General features: G+C 30.5%; 2 protein-coding genes across 3 annotated transcripts; one reads left to right on the plus strand and one right to left on the minus strand.

The window, feature by feature from the left end:
- Positions 1–1533: 1533 nt before the first annotated feature.
- Positions 1534–10814, minus strand: LOC130894903 (splicing factor ESS-2 homolog). Of its 2 annotated transcripts, none has more exons than XM_057801938.1 (6): positions 10783–10814; positions 7653–7972; positions 6935–7464; positions 5472–5659; positions 4250–4387; positions 1534–1887 (listed from the first exon to the last, which is right to left on the minus strand). In XM_057801938.1, coding segments are annotated over exons 1-6 (1467 nt in total). In that variant the 5' UTR covers positions 10785–10814; the 3' UTR covers positions 1534–1598. The 2 variants fall into 2 exon arrangements, with proteins under 2 accessions (XP_057657921.1, XP_057657920.1); XM_057801937.1 differs by lacking the exon at positions 10783–10814 and adding an exon at positions 9862–9937.
- Positions 10815–10897: 83 nt separating this feature from the next.
- LOC130895144 (uncharacterized) lies at positions 10898–15505 on the plus strand. The gene is made up of 5 exons (XM_057802314.1): positions 10898–11082; positions 12536–12949; positions 13393–13713; positions 13825–14065; positions 14409–15505. The coding sequence occupies exons 1-5, from the start codon at positions 11038–11040 to the stop codon at positions 14798–14800; spliced, it is 1413 nt and encodes a 470-aa protein (XP_057658297.1). The 5' UTR covers positions 10898–11037; the 3' UTR covers positions 14801–15505.
- Positions 15506–19522: the final 4017 nt, after the last annotated feature.

A 19522-nucleotide genomic window follows, 5' to 3' on the forward strand; every position in this document is an offset into this window, starting at 1 on the left:
AGTGCATAATTGATTTCAATACAAATTTAATATGGGTGTTGGAGTGGGATAAAATTTTCATACTGTAAATTGTCAATTGTCAATGAAAATCGACCTGTTTCAGGTTTTTTTCATGTAGTACATAATAAAGCTAAAATTGAATTAATTTCATACATATAGACCATATTGTACATGAGAAATGTGGATTGCCTGCATCAAAAAAAAACTTTTATTCTGTTTAACATTAATTAAATATATAGCTCTGTCTTCTGGTGATGAAATAATTTATTCAGATACAAAATGCGATTTTTTAGGTTTAAAAATGAAACAGATGTTATTATCTTTGAACAAGGTTCACATAATAGTTATTTGAAATAATATTTATAAGATTTAATATCGAACTATGAACAAAATACAAATCGTCGTCGAGTTTTTACAAAAAATGATTTTCCTGGTCATTCACTTACTCTCAAACATTCCATAGAAAGCAGATCGTCTACCAAACTAATAATTATCGATTCAATAACTACGTTATCATTATTATATTATATTATATATCATTATGTGATGGATGAAAAGATCGCTTGTAGAAGTTATTGGTATGGAGTTCCTAATGCAAGGATTACTTTTAAAAGAAGAATGCAAAATGACTATAATTAAAGCTGTGAAATTCGTCCTGAACATTGATATTAATATTCAAAAAATTTCAAAACCCTTATATATCATATTTACACACCTTTATATATTGTTTTAATCAATTATCTAGAACTTTGACTGCCATTTTCGATCCCCCATTTTAAATTTGGAAAAAATAATATTAAGTTCATAATCTGCGATTTCAAAAACCCTTATGAACCATTTTTTGTTCCAATCCAATCATTTTGTTTATTTATGTCCGCTATTATAAATTTTGATAATATAACAATAGATTCATAATTAGCAACCTTGAAAACTCTTGTATACCGACTTTCATTAAAATAAAAATATTTTTCGCTTTTTAATCGCGTTTTTTGTTTCGAATAATTTTAAGCTGTCACTGATATGTACTATTAAATAACGTTTCAGTTATATCGATTTATTTTGTAGTATTTCTGAAAATAAATTCCCAAAAGCCTATTTTTTTATCTCTACAATGGCCTAAGGCTTTAATTCATTCCTCATTCCTATCAGTTATTTATTGTTTCCTGTGTTCTTTTATATCCATCTTCCATATAATGTTAACCAAATGGTCGATACCTACATTGTAAACGTTGCTAATGATGTCACCTTTCCATCACAGGTGTATTGGAACATCGAGAAAGAGATAAAGCTATAAACAACTTGAGATCTGACTGGACATGAAAACGAGGAAGAAGCATGCAGCTGTGCCTGAATTAGAATATGAAAATTATGATTTTATCAATATCTTCTCTATATGTTCAATGTCACATTTGATTCATTCCTTTAGTTCACAAATTATCTACTTTTGATGAAAATATGGTTCATTTTTTTTTATTGTTATACCTTTTTTCTTGTAGAATTTTCTTCGTAATCTTTCTTTTCACTAAAAACACATTTACTATTACTTAATTTAATTATACAACATATATACAAATAACTTCAATATCATTCTAAAAATTCTAAAAGAAATCTGCTGCTTTTTTCCGTTTAGGTAATTGAATCTTCAGTAAATCATCTGTAGATACTTCAGTAGTTGTCTTCTTATTTCTTACATTAACCAATGGAGTGGAAGACCTTCTTGGGGAAGGAACTGGAGTTTTGTTATTTTTAGTAATTGGACTTGGTGAATAAATGGATCTCAAATCTGAACTAACTCCAAGTTTAAGCCTTGAGGTTGCTAATTTTCTAGCTGCTGGAGACATAGTGGCTAGTCTATCAATTGCCGATGTATTTGGTCTGGGAGAAGGTCTGTAAAACATAACATGCCATCTAATTATACAAAGATCAACAGAATTCACATAAAATTTAAAGTAAATCAAAAACACAACATAAGAAGCATTTTTGTGGTTTCCAAAATTCTTCAAATAACGAATTTTAAATTATTGAAAACTTATGAAGAAAATCCAAGGTTTAAAAATTACAATTCTTTTAGTTTACCCTAATGTTAACAATTTTTTTCTAAATTTCAACTTATATCTTTTTTATTTTTTGATATAGCTACAAAAAAAGACAGTGAAAAAACATTATCGTCTCATTAGTTTGAATGTTTGTATGTATATTGAAAAATAGTAAGCGATTATGATTATATGTGCGTGTGAAAGTTAAGTTGCTATTATTTATCAATTTCAATTTCAAAAATGCTATCCTAACATAAATAAATAATAAATGCTATCCACTTTATCCTAACTGCTTTAGCTAAGAAAATTGGTATAAATCTGCTAGAGCAAACGTCAACTCTATGGCCCCTTTTCCTTGAATGGATGGTCAGATACATAAGTCCAAAATTTCACATAATTATATAGCATTTGGGGGCTGACTATAATAACTGCTATATTTTTACAAGATAAATATATTTCAATGTTTTTTGTTCTAACAATTAATTAATTAAATCAAGTTTTTTGTTAATGTTGGAAGAGACGACATTGTTCCAATAAACCACACTGGCTCACCGAACGTACAATTTCATTACACTATGAAATATAACTCTACCAATAATTATGGAGCAAGGAGGTCCTCAAAAATCATTTATGGTTATAGTTTTAAAATCTAATTTTAACTCAGTTGCCAAACAGGACAGAATTAGGAGACGAGAGATTACATCTGTGGGAAAAGAAGCTATGAAGTAAACTGATTTATTTGACAATCTTCCATAAATGCAAACACAGTAACAAAAAGTGTAGTTTGAAGAAATACAACATATTAAGAATCATCATAAAAATGGCTAAATAAAATCGCAGTTGATAATGACCAAACCAACAGTCTATTTTTATCACATATTTGAATTTTGTCATACTATAATGCAAAATGTCGCTGACTAAAATTTTTGTAATAAGACTGTTTTTCTGATAAAGCTAAATTTATAGTAGACAGTATAAACTCTACAATCGCAATTATTGGAATGACTATTTAGATGTCAGCAAATAGAAGGCAGACATTTTATAGATTGAGATTTGCATTTATTTTTTCATTTGTTTCATGTTCCTATAATTACCAAACTATAACAGAAACATTGAAAACAGTTTACAAATTCTGTAAACTATGATCACCAGTAAACTGGTGTATGTATGACAGGAATGATATATGATAATATTATCTAGGGTGAAATGAATGGATTAGTTAGATTATTGAAATATGTTTTCAAGGTCTGAAAAACTAACGGTAAGAAGTCAGCAAAATCTAATAACTTCTAGAAGAATATTCTTCTAATTAGTTACAAAAGAAATAATTTTGTTGCCTCACAAATTCCTCAGAAATTTGCAAGCTTCGCAGATTAAAAAATGGCTTAGAAATTATTTATAATCTTGCTTTTATAAGTGTATACAAATCTAGCAGCTGATTATAAACAATAAATCAACAACGTTTTTTTTTAAATAACTAAATTTGCCAGCTTAACATTATTTTTCATCAGTTTTGACATTTATCTTTAATTTGTTGTTCATGCAGATTACTATAATAGTTGCCTACAATATAATTTTTTAGTATTTTTTCCAAAAACTTTGTTGATTTTTGTTTCTATTTTGATACTTATTCTATGAAATAATAAATTCCAAATAAGCTCAAAACACATTTTTCAAAGCTATGAAATTAGTAAAAGTTGATTCTAAGCAATCGGTTGAAGCCATAAAATTAATTTCTTGGCAACATCAGCAACAAATTTTTCTAAAGCGAGCTATTTTATTCTAATTGCAAAATTTCTTAATGTACTACTGGTTTTTAGCTGGGGCAATGAAATTAATTTTTTCTCAAGTCATTCCACAATAAAATGAATTCGATTTTGCTGGCATTTCTCACTAGTAGCTTTTTAGATTTATTCTTGCAGAATCCTGTGTCTATTAAGAATTTTCAGTAGGTGTTCCAATAAAAGGTTTGCGCGATATCCTACAGGGCGAAATTTCTATAACGTGCCATTTTTTACATTAGATCTTATTGGATTCTTAAACCTTCAATTTATATGATTAAGGTGGTTTACTAAAGGTTTTATGGATTAACATTATATCCTCTATCAAATAGTTCATTATCTCCCTTTTAACAAACAACTGACACTCTCTTTAACAACTTAATCAATTTTAATCAAATAAATTGTAACTTATGAGAATAATAACAAACTTACGTAGCAAATTGTTTTCTTTGAGCATCAATATTTTTTTTCTTTTCTATATTCTTCTTTTCTCCGACTTTCTCAGCTAAAGCTAAAGCAATTTGTTCCCTTCTTGGAGGTTCTGACATTTTAAACGTTGGTCCTTGCATCCTAAAAATAAAATGTTACTACATCTTTAACTTATCTAGTCAACTTCATCCGAATTACATAAAAGAAGATAAGAGAGAGGGTTATAAGTACCTATAAAACAATTCTAAAAGACCGGAAGCTATGTTTAGTCTATTAACCACTTCAGCATCATTAAACAAAATGGTAGAATTTGGTATCTATAATGATACCTTAGAATTTCTGGGGAAAAATCATGATAAACATTTATATATCTGTGAAGGGTAATAATTATTAGTTAATTATAATTTGTATTTAATTTAAATGTATTATTACAAGTAGAGTTATAAACCTTTTTACTGAGAGGCCCTTCTATAGTCGGGCCAATGAAGCTTTTCCGGCTTTGCCCCATTTTAGTAGGTCTAGACGAATTTTCTGTGCTTGCAAGTTTTTGAATATCTCACTTTTGCAACTGACTAAAATAGTCCCATAAACGCATTCTAATGGATTTCAAAAAATATTGATACAGTAAAACTAGTAGTGAAAAGGTTAAAAATAGCACCAGGACACAAATAATAAAAGGAACATTAGGTAAGACTAATATTTAACAGAGTATTTTAAACTTTTGTATGTTGAATGGTGATTAAGTGATTATCTAATCTAAAAAAAACATATATATTTAAAAAGACTAATAATACTAAATAAACATATAAAAAACTTTCTAAGCACAAACAAAATTATATTTTTCAATAATATTAATGTTAAAATAAAGGAGAATCAGTTTGTTATCTATCTAGCAGATGAACGAAAAATTGTATAGTTTAATTTATTAAATAGAAAAAGTTTTTTCTACAATGAGTAATAACTTGACCTGATTTCAGCATAATTTTTGAACTGAAATAATCTGTAATTTAGTAAGGGGATGAGATTCTGAAATCTTGTTAGGTAAATTCATAAAACAAGTAGCAATGTGATTTGCACCTCATTTAATCAATATGAAATTTATACGGCACCTGTTTTAAAAACATTCAAATTATAATATTAACAAAAATATTTTTACAGTGGTATTTCTGAAATATGTTTTATTTATACATTTATACTTCAATTACAATTTTATTTTCATACTCACTTTGGTAACGGAGTATCACTGCCATCTAATCTGAATGGAGTTCCTTCAATTTCTCCCCATGTCATTAATGGTGTTCCTAGCAAACTGGGTGATGGAGATGGAGTTCGAACAAAACTATATCCGCCAACATTAGGAGAGTCAGATTTTTGGAGCTCCTTACCATCAACACCGATTTTTCCATCTAAAACCTAGAATAGAAAATGCCAATTTGCAGCGAAAAAAGAATAAAAATATTGATAGAATAATGGGTTATTTTTGTCAAATTCTTATTATCAAATCCCCAATTTTGACATTAAACTTGTTGAATAGCTTATGGATGCCATTATCCATATGAATGTATTCAGATAGTAATAAACATTCACTGGCATTAATTGAACACAGTGTAAACTTTAAATTTTTTACTTGTTTTTAAAAAACTAATTTATAATTAGAAGAGACCTAAAATCAAAGAGGGTTTGGTTACAAAAACATATTCCAATCTACATAAATCATATATCGGTGCAAAAAAGACAAATGTATGTAACAAGCAATAAATGTTAAAACTATCAATGGTGAATTCATACAGGTAATATGCCTCCAAACATTTTTTACTTTCATTTTTAGCGCATTTTTAAAAAAATGTTATAGTGTTTTTTCCGTCTGTAGCAGATTTTTCTCATACCCATGCGTAATTGAGTGCTTACAAAATTAGAACTTTAATTTATGAATCATATTTTTTATTTCATAAACCAATTATTATGAGAATTGACAAGAAATAATGAGGACAAAATTATTAAATAAATAGAATTATTGATATTTTTCTTGTTTTATTTTTCATTGGAACTTCCTTTTATAAATTAAAATTTTTATTAATATTCACTGATTTCTAACCGTAAAAAATGCATTATAGTTTAGCAATAATGAAAAATTAGTCGATTATTTGAGTATGTTAATTTTGCTTATGACCATTACCTTAAGATATAATAGTTTAAACATTTATAAATAGATCTATCTCCAGACAAAAATTAATTAAAAAAAGGGCATCAATACTAAAGCTTGGTTTATGCAGCCAAAATTAAGACTAAATCAAAATGATCATTAAACTTAACTTAATTGTTTGGCTTATGCAGTAAATTAAGAATTACTGGTAAACCAGTAGAAATTCCCTGTATGGGTCCTTTTTGTTATACAAATGTGGAAAGCTCCTGACACTGTCTTATCAGTTTTCTATTTTCTAAAGGACATTGCTAACTTTCAGACATTGCCTTTCCTATTACATAACAGGATATAGTAAGGACATAGTAAATAAAACAATACCACAGATACAGACTGACCTAACAAGTTAAAAGTTAGCGAACACTTAGTTTAATTTTAATTTACAGTTAATTTTCTGCATGAACTAAAAGTACCATTTCATTGCCTTTCAACAAGCAATTTAATTTGTTAGTTTAATGTTAATTATTAATAATAAATAAGATATTTACCTTTGCCTGAGATTTTGCTAATTCATTAATCGTTTCAGCACTCTGTACTTCATTAAATGGATTTATAGCAAGTCTAGTATTAGAATGAACTATTTCTTGCCTTTTTTTGTTAAACTCTATGATTTCTTCATCCGTTAGATCAACTCCATCAGGTACATACATAATATAATTTCGGTTTTTATACCCCCACATATCCAAGCATAGTTCTCTCTTCATTGGTAGTGCTTGTTGCTCTATTGAAGGTACTGTTAAAATCTTTTTCTGATGTTGTTCACTCTTTTCTTCTTCGTTAAATAAATATGAATACTTCTCTCTACGTTTTTGTTCAGATTCTTGAAGAAGTTCTTCAAAACTTTCATTGTCTTGGGAAGTATGTGAATTTAAATACTGGTCTAGACTTAATTTGTTATCTTTAGATTTTTCCACTTTTTCTATATCTATTATATCTTCAGTTTTCTCTTGAGGAGAGTCACTTCCTAATTGTGTATTATGAATATTTGCAGGAGTTTCAAATGTAGCAGGACTTGGTACTGAAATAAATATATTTATTAGGTAAAACACAATAAGAAAGTATTATATTGCATATGCTTACTATGTGTTCTAAAGAACAAGTTAAGCAAATTGTTCCTAGCGTTAGATTTCAGGTCTAGCATATTGAAATTTCATTTTATTTTGTACAAATGTATAGCTGATTAATTCTTACATAAAAATATCTTACTTCTCTCTGGAGGACGCATACCGCCACTATATTTTGCATAAAGTTCCTTTAGTTTTATAGTGTCATTTGATTCTATTGCATCTAAATATGCAGTTTGTGCTTTCAATTTTTCTAAATCTGGAAAGAAATCCCTCTGGATTATGTTACTTATTTCTTCAACATAAGTTTCTTCATTCAATATTTTTTTCTTTTTTCGTTTCTTAGCTGTTCCTATTGGTTTTTTAAACACTAAATCTTTATGAATAATCCCCATGGTTTCTATTGCTTTTCTTCCAGGCGAATTTTCTGGAGTTTCACTCATGGTTTGAAAACAATCATACCTACGATTATTTACGTTTTAAAAATAATGTATGTAATAATCAAAGACTACTGTATTTGTAATAATTGAGGTTAATTTTTTTCTGACATAATTGACAGTAAACTTTCAATTTGAGGGCTAATTTAACTAACACAAAGCAATTGAATCCACAGAACTAACAATTATGTATGAGTTATTTAGTTAGATTAGGTGGGAGCCATACGAACATTAGGAGTTTTCGGAAACTATGATCCGGGATCAGATATAATCTATCAACTGATTATGGATCTTAAATCGAATGTCGTGGATAGTTTTCGGTGGAAACTAAACTTCAAATTTGAAACTCAACTGACAAAAACCTTTTAATTACTTCAGTTTCGTGCGTTAATGTAAATAAGCTTAATAAACGCTTGTAATAAACGGCCAATCAGCTGATTGTATTTACCTACTTGTATACTAGGGTAGAAAGGATTCTAATATATGGCGTTACTTTCGGAACATTCAGAATATTATATCTCATAAATAATATCAGTGTCCAATGTTACTTTGTTTATTGAATAATGTTGAAAGAGAGCATTAATATTGGAAGTATAGCCCATCGACTAACGTTTCAACTAAACGTTTAGCAAATTCTTTGAGACCTTGATAAAATCATTCTTTGGGCTTAGATGCAAAAAATATAGTACTGTATTTCCAACATATTTTGTGGATTCAAATATTTTCCAACGAAAGAATTTCATGGATCTAAATAAATATTAATTAGAAAGTGCAAGGATGGAACTTAATGTTGGATGTGGTAGGTGTTCAATACTACCAAGTTCTTCGATCTTATTCCGCGTGTCTTGTTGTAAGAGAACCCGCTATCTGTTAATTAAACCTGGGTAATAATCCGACAAAACTTTATACATTCACATCAGCTGTCCACTATATACCTCAGCATTAATAGCTTGACCAACCGGAATGAAGTACAGTAAATCTTCATAATTTCACCTGATATATAAAAAGATTTTCCGCTCGGACTGATCTCTGTTTACGACGGGCTCTGGTAATTGTCCTTTGTCTAACCACTGATTTTCCATGTTCGGACTGCTTAGGTAAATCCATGAAACGATAATCTTTCGACAGATAAAGGAGCTGTTCACACACTTCAACTTGACGTTTTGCTTGAATCCGGTTAATTCGTGGGCCACTATTCGACAACTTTCATTGATCTTATCTAATCATTATGAATGGCGATGAACATTATCCTTGGAAGATCCAAGGGCGTCCCTTAATTGGCGAGTATTGGTACTAGGTAGGTTTTCTTTGACTTCCCTTGCAACTTCAATATCTCACGTAAGTGGATGATCTGAGCGCACATGATCTTCAAGTATCCAATCTCCACTATTAAAACGATTAAACCAATGCGGTGCACATTAACCTCCAATTTCACATACATTTCTTGCTGCCACCGCTTCTTTGACCTTTTTTTTTGTTTGTCTTAACAATACATGAATTTCAAATTTATTGCTCTTCATACTAATGTGAAAATTGAATGGAGGCATAGGGAAATGACATTAGTTATGAGATACCTAGATATATCTCTGACTTAGCTTCTCTGTGTTTGAAAAGCCAGCATTTTCTATACTATTTGATAATAACTTTGTACTATAATCAGAGTTTTGAATAATATGGTATGAATTGAAGGTCCAAGAAAGTCTGATAATCGATCAGTGCTAGCTCTAGATTGGTTATCTACTGCTTCCTTTATAATCACAATATCCTACTAATGTGGATGACCTGAGGCCGAACGGTTTTCAAACGTCAAATCTCCACTCTTAAAGTGTGACTTCCCATTCAATTTCACCTAATTTTCTTGCTACTATGGCTGCTCTGAACTTTCGTTTTCAATAATGGGTTAACTATACTTACATGGAATTCATATTTATCGCACTCCATATTATAAAAACGTACCGCTTCGTCAATAAACAAAGAGAGAATGAATGAAAAAAAGTTGAGCAATTGTATTCTTCATAGAATTAGAATTAAGACATTTTTAAATTGGGACGTAGGAATCTTAAACTATACTTATATAGTAGGTACTCATATTTTTATATTTCCGTTATCATGCCAATTACGTATATCAAGGTGATATGTTTGACGTGAAAAAGTTTTTATTTTTGCAGAAAATCGAAATATCTGACAATAATGTGAAAACCATTCCAATATCAACAAACTCTTACAGACGGTTTCATAATACATTTAAAGGAAGCTTTAAATTTGAAGTTCCCATTAAATTAAGTCGCGCGTTTCATAATTGCCATTTAGCTTAAATGACCATTTAATTTCAACTTTAAGATAAAGTAGGAAATGTTTCATTTTAGCAGATTAAAGTCTTCTTTAGCGGCAAACGTTAAATGCAAACATAGGTTATGTTTATATTTGAATTCTAAGCTGGACGAGGCATCTTTTTAATAAGTTTTAGAAAATAAAAGGTTTAAGGCACAACAACTATATAATGTGTAACATCAAATTCGAGCACAAGATTATAAACTGAACTTTGCAAAAATTGAAAACAACCTATTTATAGTATAAACGATTCGTTTCCTACTTAAAGCTATATAATTTTCTGTTTTTTACTATAACTTTTATCAGTTTTTTCAAATTTTATTTTTATTGTGGAATTCTATTCGTTTATAGAATTTGATATAGAAATTGAGACACTAAATTTTTCTAATTCCGCATTCAGCAATAAAAAACTCATGTACCTAAAGTTTTCATAATTCTAAAAAATTACAATAATTTACGACAATATAGTGTAGTAATAAGGAATATGAGATGAATGATACTTACATACTTATAAAATACAATTGTAATTTTTTGCAATAAAGGTCATTAACCGCATTACTTCTTTATTTACGTTTTTATTACATATGTATAAAATATTTAATTATAATGTTACCAAACTGAATACGTAAATTCCGACAACCATAACCTTGCTCGTTATTAATCAAAATAAAAACATTTTAAAATATATAAAAGCATCAATTTCCTGGTAACTATATCATATTCACTTTTGTCTATATAGTTATAGATATAAGTGATAAGATGAGGTTTGCCTTATTTATCGGACTAGTGTTTGCTATACACCATGTAAGTCTAAATATATGCCAATTAACAGCTTAGCTTTCAATTTTTTATTTTTTGCGTGGTTTTTATTTCTCAAATTTCTTGTCCTTTCGTTTTCATATTTCACTGATATACATTAAATTTACTCAGGTATTTTGAATAGCCATCTTATTACTAAGTACGGAGTTATAACTTATATAATATTCCGAGTGTTATATTCATCAAATATTTTATGTGATAATAGTTGGTTTCCAATTTATCAAGCACTTTGTGCACGAAACGTGGGCTTGACACTCATGAGTTTGGCACACAAGAATTAGTTGGAACAACCCTCTGTGAGTTTTGTATCAAATGTGAAATTTTAAAACATACTATGGCAGTACTTCTTTATAACTATACTTTATATTATAGTATAGCTTAGACCATTTTATAGTTTTCTTCATTGAGTAACAATAAATTTTTTGAGTTTATTTTGCATCCAATAATGTAAGAGAATAATGATTTGAAGAACATGAAAATCAATTTTAAAAACAAATGTGTATATAAATTAATTTGAAATAACTGCCTACATAACCTCAATCCTACGGTTTGTGTTTAATCCTCATGAAGCTCAAACATTTATCTAGTGTTTGAAAGGGCAAGGGGAAAACGCAACTGTGTTTGACGCACAGATCTCGTAAAAGGCTATTTTAAAAATGCGTTTGAAGAATTGTGTACGTTTGTGCTCGATTGGGAGCTCAATTTGTGCTATTATTTTTAAAATAATAATAGATAATAATGCTCTCGAAGACTAAGATGGGTAGTCATTGAAACAAATCAAATTGCATTGGATCTTATTGGAGGAATCTATTCAGAATATCTTACCTATTTTCTGTTCTCTTCTGATGATCTGATTTAATTTTGATTTTATCGACTTGTTTGAATCTCATGTAGTCTAACTTTACTAATATATGATCTCAATTTTGAGAGGATATTCTTGTAACATGACTTTGTATCTAATTATGAAAAGTTTGTCCAAGGCCAAATAGATGGTTTATTCACTAACAAATATAGCGTATTTTTTGTTTCGAGGAGGTTATCATGAGTACTGAGACAATGTTAAGGTTTGGAATCGACTAAGCCTTTGAATTGCTTCCGTTTTCCAGTTCACTCACTTGAGAAGGTTATCGTTTAAAACATTATAAAATTGAATCAAACGTGTTTGTTTTCAAAGTTCAATCTAATTTGATATAAATCACTTGATGTTCTTCTATTTTATTTAATTTCATCCATTTCGAATCTACGAATATCTATTTATCTGATAGTTATGGTAGACCATTTTATATATTTTCTACCTATGGTTATCGTTTTATTTTCTATCAATTTATCCTAGCTCTAATTCAACACAATTTTTCTTGGATTATCATCAGTAATTTATAGAAAGAATAGACCCTGTACTGAATTCAAACAAAAAATTATTTAAAAATGTTTATTTTAGGCTAATGCGGGCTGCTTAAGCTGTAGCAGCTCTTGCAGTCATGGTGCTTTTGGCTCATACGTCGAAGAACGTCATGAACAAAGACATGGGTGCGGATTTCCGTTTCCTCTTCATAAAGATTGTGGAAGAGAAGAGGTTTCTCACTCTGATTGGGGTAGTGATGGGCTGATAGAAAAAGATTGTGTACCATTGGTTGTGAGGCCTCATGATATACCTAAACCAACTCTTAATCCACTAGTAGCCGTTGATCTCAACAAAGTGGTTCCCAATCCAAGTGCAATTAAAAAAGCAATTGTCAAGCCTGCTGTTTTGCCAAAACCTGTATGCAAAGCAAATGGGCAAGGAGGTGGAGTAGGATATGGCGTAGGATGTGGCGCTGGATGTGGCGCAGGATGTGGATGTGGTTGTGCACAGGTAAGTTTACCAAATACTAAATTGTTATGTTTCCTATAGATTTAGATTTCCATAGCTTTTATCCATTTTCATTTAGTTATTCCAGTAATTCGCTTCAAAGTAATGTTTCAAATTTTTGTGATAATGAGAGTATGATCAATAAAATATCGTAGCATTCACAAAAATTTATTCACAAATGAGCAAAAGTTATTACTACGGCCTAAAACATTAGATGAATGACTCAGCCAGAATAAATAAATTGTTGCTTAAATTCAATAGAGTTGAGACCGACTAGTTCAACTATGAGTACTTCTACTCAGGATTTAGAAACTTCGAAAACCAATTAAATCCAATTGATGTTTATAATTTTATTGATACCTTTGACTTGTTGGTACCATTTTTTGGTTCATAGGATATTAAAAACACTTCAACACGTCATCCAATACCTATTATAAATGTTTCAGACTTGCTGTGGGTCTCTTAATGGTGCTGGCCCTTGTTATGGAAATGGTATTACTGGACTAAATGGAGCTTTCGGAGTATCTGGGGCCTATGGATTATCTGGAGTCGCTGGAGCAGCTGGAGCATCAGGAAAATTTGGCTTTCCTGGTGGCCCTGGAGGTCCCTATGGACCATACGGTTTTGGTCCTTTTGCACCAGCTGATGCAGTTTCTTTGGATATTGCCACTAAATTAGCCAGAGAAGCGAATCAAAGACAGTTTGCTGTTGAGGACAGACTTAACTTCGGTTTTAGAAAATTGCCTCTTGAATTGCCTCCAAAGAAGGTGAATATTTTATATTAAGTAATTAAGTTATTTGAATTCTAGTTTTTCGGACATTAAAAGCTCATTAGGAAAGAAATTCGATGTTATTCAAAAGTTCACTTTATTTCATAGATCATACAAGCTAATGTACCTGAAGAAGGTATCTTCCAATTGAATGGAGCTGTTGTTGAATTGAAACCAATAAAATCGACTGCCAGTAGTAGTAGCCCTGCTGCTTTAGCCGAAGAAGCAGCTGAACAATTATTGGCTCTTGAAGAAGAAGAAGCCAACGCAGGTACTGCTACAGGTGCCGAATTACAACCAGGAATTAGAAGCGTCTCATTGGGTGAAATTGGATATGGACTTGCTACTCGTAAGTTCTTTCATGCATTCTATATTCTAAAAATGGTGGATCTCTTTTCTGTTGTATATTACCTATAGTAAAAGGTTTTGATATTGTATTTAATTGGTGAAGAAATCATTCATAGTGGTTCTATGCTGCAGTTTTTAATTTGTTTCCACCTTTTCCGAGTCAATAATCTTTTTCACTTGATTTTACAGTTGAATAGTATAATTTAAATTAGTTATATCTTTGTGCTATTCAAATTCTGTATATTGTAATGTTAGTTGCCTACACTACCATATATACTGGTTTTATTCATTCATTACAATATTTTCAGAAAATCCTTTTTTTAAAAAAATTATTTATTTTATAGCTCCCAAACCAAACTTGATAACTGTCCCAGACAGTGCCGCTAGCGTTGGTTCCCAAGACATTTCTACTAACTGCGGTTGTGGCCAATATGGTTATGCAAGTGGATGTGGTGGAGTTGCATGTGGTCAAGTAGGTGGTTGTGCATCTTGCAACGAAGAAAAATGTGACTGCAAAATCATTCCTGGTAACGTGGAAATTGAAATTAAACCCAAGCCCCAACAGATCTGTTTACCAGTACCAGAAGTTCCCGATTCTTGCGATTCTGCTGAACTTGAAATTGAAGAAGAGGATCACGGTGGAATTTCTTGTTCTTGTGTCCCAGTTTGCGTACATCGTCACAAACAATGCAATTGTAAGAAGACGTGTTACACGGTCGAGAAACTTTTTGGATGAACTTGTTACTGATTTTTGCAAGCAATTGTATGATATATTAATTCATTTTTGTTGATTTAATTTATTTTTTTTTCTCGATTTCTTCAAATTGATTCTTTGTATTTTATTATTTAAAAATTCAAATTGACAATCTAATTTTATAAATTAAATGAATTGTTTCATAGTATTTACAGAATTAATTCAATATTTTTAAAATATTTGTGCTAGTTTTTTAAATTCACATTCCTTATGTTCTCTTGGAGTGTCTATTTCAACCAATCAGTTTCCGTTACTTCGAAGAGTTTTGATGTAATTGTTGTTTCTGATTTTTTTTAACTAGACCTAAAATAGTAGTATTACATTAAGTTGTTTGTTTTCAACAGCAAACTACTTGTATATGTCTTTAGGTATTGTACACAGTATATTTTTTTGTGTGGTTTCAGATTTATATGTTATTGTTGCTTGTGTCTTATATTTTTGAGTAAAAAGTGAAGCTCATCTGTGATTTGTAGTTGATAGTCTTGTTTTTACATTTTCTTTGGTTATTTTTTTTCTTATTAGTTTTTTTTCTTATAAATATTATTTTTTTTTGAAATTTTGTATTTCATGTATATATTAATTTGTTATTCTGCTTACAGTTAACAATATTTTCAGCCTGTGATTTATTTTTAAGTAACCATAGTTTTTAATTATATGATTGTTTGTGAAATAGAGATATGTAAGAAATTTAAATGTTTCACTTTTTTAAAGCCTTTTTACCTTATACGCGGTGTCCCAACATAAAATACTAATTCTAAATATATGTGGAGATAAAAGCTTTCTGAAAAACTGAAAAAATACATCGTATTTTATTTCAAGATCATATTTTAATAATTTTGGATTCTAAAAATAGAAACTGATACTTATTGGAATTATTCAATTGCACGATACTAGAAATCCCACCAATTGATTTATTATTTTCATTGTAAGCTCATTACGAAGTTTATGAAGTCAACCTGAATATATCAGCACTAATAAATATAAGATAGGAAATATATTTCTGCAAGATTTGCAAGATTATTCTGGAAATAAAAGAAATGAGTATTGAGTTGTTTGAATATTTGTTTTTGAAATATAAGACGCTTACACAAATGTAACAGGAGCTAGACACTATGTAGGACAATAAAGGAACTTTTATTAAAGATGTGGCTGTAATTAACGATTATGATAATAGAATCGTAGATAGATAGATTAACCGTCATAGGTTTGAGAAATCTCTCTGTGTAATAAACTTTTTGAAAAATCAAAATAACAAAAAGAAAATTTGCTCTGGTACAATTACATTCTGTTTTTACAAGAGGATTTGAAGGTATTTTCAAGTGAGTTTGGAATTGGCTTAAAAATCAAGCAAAACGTTAATGGGTAATTCCAAGGATAAAATATCCGATTTGATGAACACATTTAAAATATGCACACTCTGTCTGTCATAATAATAGAATAAAAATAAATAATGTAAAATTGTTGAAAAATGAAACCAACACTAAATTTTTGGATGTATTTAAGAGCATTGAGATGTTAAAAGAAGGAATAGTTTGAATAGGAACGAGTCTATTTCTTACAGCATACTCTAGAGTTTATTAGTTAAGGAATGAATGTAAGAATTCCCACCGAAGTGGTAGCTAGATGGAATTTTGTTTTTTTTCGACGAAAGAAATTCATTGTTGGAAAAGTTCAGTATTAACAGTTAGGTCAAGTTAATAGGTTTTAGTTTATTTTAGAAATACGCATCAGACAGTTTAGTGTAGTGATAGTGTAAATAGTGTATTCAGTACTGAGTATGAAGACTGACCATCATTTTACGATTGTAAAATTTTGGCTAGTTGAATTCAAACGAGGTCGGCTAGCTTGACCGATGACGAGTTTTCGGAACGGTCAAAAACTCCGACAATCAGTGATATCATAAAAAAAGGTCGCCAAATGGTACTGGATGACTGTGGGATTAAGTTTCGAGAGCTAGAAAAAATTATTGGCATATATTGACTTAAGAATTATGCATGCGTGAGCTATTCACGCTTTGGGTTCCAAGTTTGCTAGGTATTTTCCCAAAACGCATTGGAATGGACATTTTTCAAGCATGGTTTAAGCAAAATAAGGCGAATTTTTTGCGTCGTAGATGGAACCTGGATCCATTACCACACTCATGAAACAACAAGAGTCAAGGTAATGCAAAGGATAAACCTGCTTCGAAAAAGGCAATGATTGTTTTAGTATAATGCCTCATTTATTGATAAGGCTAAGGCCAAAATTCACGAATTTCACTTCGAATGGGTTGATAACCCATCGGGAACTTAACTTTATCTGTGATAAGCATGAGAGAAATATGGCTTTGGTATAAAGACAGGAAATAATCATTTGGTGCAGGAAATGAAAGAATTCCACAGATATAATCGAGAAATTCACTATTTAAATAGGACATGGATATCTGCTGGAAATAAAGGTGGTTATCAGCATCAGGAGTTGATACAACCATCACAAACGGTAAGGAAGCTGTGTTCAAAGGTTTATCGATAACTCATGACTGATGACATGGAAGCAGATAATTTCGAAATATAATTTGAATCCACCCAGCAGTCTGTCAAGCATCTGTCTTTCATATTAAGTGCTAATGCTCATAGTCTCCGAATCGAACATATTCCTACTTGAACCAGTCGAAAAGTGCTAAGTGAACAAGGTAATTTACTGCGAAGAAGAAGAAGTGCTCAGAGGGCAGCCACGATAGTGGCAAGCCTTTCTTGGTTAATTCGGGCATTTCTGAAGTGATTCCAATCGACTTTTTGGATATTGAGGGGAGGCTTATTGGTCCTTGACTGGGTCTTACGAAGGCATGGAGCTAGATAAATTCCTACTATAGTTTCTTGTGTTGTGTGTAGTACCCCGGCGATGCTGATTTCTCCGACTGTCAGCATTGGTCTGAAATACCATTACCTAACACACTATTCACTGTTCATATTGCTACTAAGCCAACAGCAACAGTTACACTGTCTCACGCGCGATAGGTAAAGAGCTTCACACACAAATTTTTATTGAATTATTTAAGAATTATAAATTGCAGTGATATTAGAGAGTACCAGAAAGCCTAAAAAGTGTTATAGGATATAGGAGTCTAGAATCTAGAATTTTGTATAATAAATTTCTAAAATTTATTAAGGGTTGTGCTTTGAAACTCCCGGATATGTGCGTGTAAATGTCCAATCACCAGCATTTATTCGTTATCAACTGAAGGAAAGAAGATAAAATGGAAATATTTTTGAATGGTAAGAAATACCATTGTTTCACCAACAAATGAATGGAGCAATATGCATATTTAAGATATATTTGAATCAGTACATTCAGGGTTGTAAGGTAGTGGTACATATGAAAAAATAATGTTTTTAAAATGAAACCAAATTATGACAAGAAAATATTGCAAATTATCAGTTATCACCATTACATTAAGCTTAATATTAAAAGATCTTAGTGAAACCTAGTGAAGTGGCAAGATATATTCCACGAAATGTCCTTATCCAGAAAAAGAGCTGGTTTAGAGTCCATTGGAAGTAGGGTGACGGGATGATAAAATTAGGATTTGTCGGAATGAATTTTACAAAGTTTTGGTCAGAATTATCTGGAAAGCATATTCTGAACATTAAAGGGAGAAGGGACTGTTACCTACTACTTACTTATGTGAAGCAGGATTTTTCTACTGTCCTGTTTTTAAACCTAAACACAGAAATCATTGTGATCTAATTTGAACTGGAAAGACCAAATAAGAAAAATTTTTACGAATTTTAATATAATTTCTTCATTATTTTTGGGTCAAGACAAGAATATCAGACGCTTATTCCAATTTTCCATACACTAGCCTCGGCTGTAATGACCTTCAGTATCCTAGGGGAATTACTTTTAATGGCTCCAATGGATTCATGAGGGCGTTTTCGGTAGCGGATTCTTGAGTTAAAAAAAAGCCAAATCTGGCGAATACGGTGGCAGAGTGATGACTCTCGTTCCGATTTTGGCCCAAAAATTAGTCAGTCTTGTTGAAATATAACGGCACGTTATCGTAGTGAAAAATATATCACTTATCTTCCCACAAATACAATTTTTTACAACGAATTGTTCCATATAGATGCTTCAAATGGCTAAGAAGTATTCCTTACTGAGTGTTTGACTATCTGGAACGATTTCATGGAGTACCACACTACGGTAATCGAAGATAACGCTAAGCATCATCGTGCGACCTCTACTCTTTGAAATTAAAACGATAATTTTAGGAAAACATTTCCTCAACATTTTTGATGTTGCGTAGTTGACAGAGGTGGATGTGCGATTTGCATGAGGTATTGTTTCGACGATTTAAGACCTTCACTACGTTATGTTACTCAGACCGGGGTAATTTTTTTGAGAAATAATGATTAAACTATGTTTGAAATTCACTTTAATTTACATTTTTTCATTTCTTTGCTATTATCTAATTTTAGTTCAATAATAATGTTTTTTGATATTGAAGAATTTAAAAATCACAACTTTTTTGTAAATTTTTCATTTTATTGTCACCAAACAATATCTATAATTTTAGCGTCGCAGACTTCTAACATATTTATGTTTTGAGTCGCCAGCTGAAAAAGATAAGAAGCTCCGGCATATATTTTTATGGAAAACGATATATAGGGTTATAATAAAATAATGCACAAAATTCGAGCTTCAATGCAATGCGAATTAAAAAAA

The sequence above is a fragment of the Diorhabda carinulata genome, chromosome 6 (genome assembly GCF_026250575.1).
Source record: "Diorhabda carinulata isolate Delta chromosome 6, icDioCari1.1, whole genome shotgun sequence".
Taxonomy (NCBI): domain Eukaryota; kingdom Metazoa; phylum Arthropoda; class Insecta; order Coleoptera; family Chrysomelidae; genus Diorhabda; species Diorhabda carinulata.

What these genes read in the sequence shown, in the direction of transcription:
- LOC130895144 (XM_057802314.1), top strand. Translation starts at nt 11,038, where the DNA reads ATGAGGTTTGCCTTATTTATCGGACTAGTGTTTGCTATACACCAT. An exon ending in TAGTGTTTGCTATACACCAT is followed by an intron (nt 11,083 to 12,535) that starts GTAAGTCTAAAT and finishes TGTTTATTTTAG; the next exon opens with GCTAATGCGGGCTGCTTAAG. An exon ending in TTGAATTGCCTCCAAAGAAG is followed by an intron (nt 13,714 to 13,824) that starts GTGAATATTTTA and finishes TTTATTTCATAG; the next exon opens with ATCATACAAGCTAATGTACC.
- LOC130894903 (XM_057801937.1), bottom strand. An exon ending in TATGCGTCCTCCAGAGAGAA is followed by an intron (nt 7,465 to 7,652) that starts GTAAGATATTTT and finishes TATTTATTTCAG; the next exon opens with TACCAAGTCCTGCTACATTT. An exon ending in TAGCAAAATCTCAGGCAAAG is followed by an intron (nt 5,660 to 6,934) that starts GTAAATATCTTA and finishes TTTCTATTCTAG; the next exon opens with GTTTTAGATGGAAAAATCGG.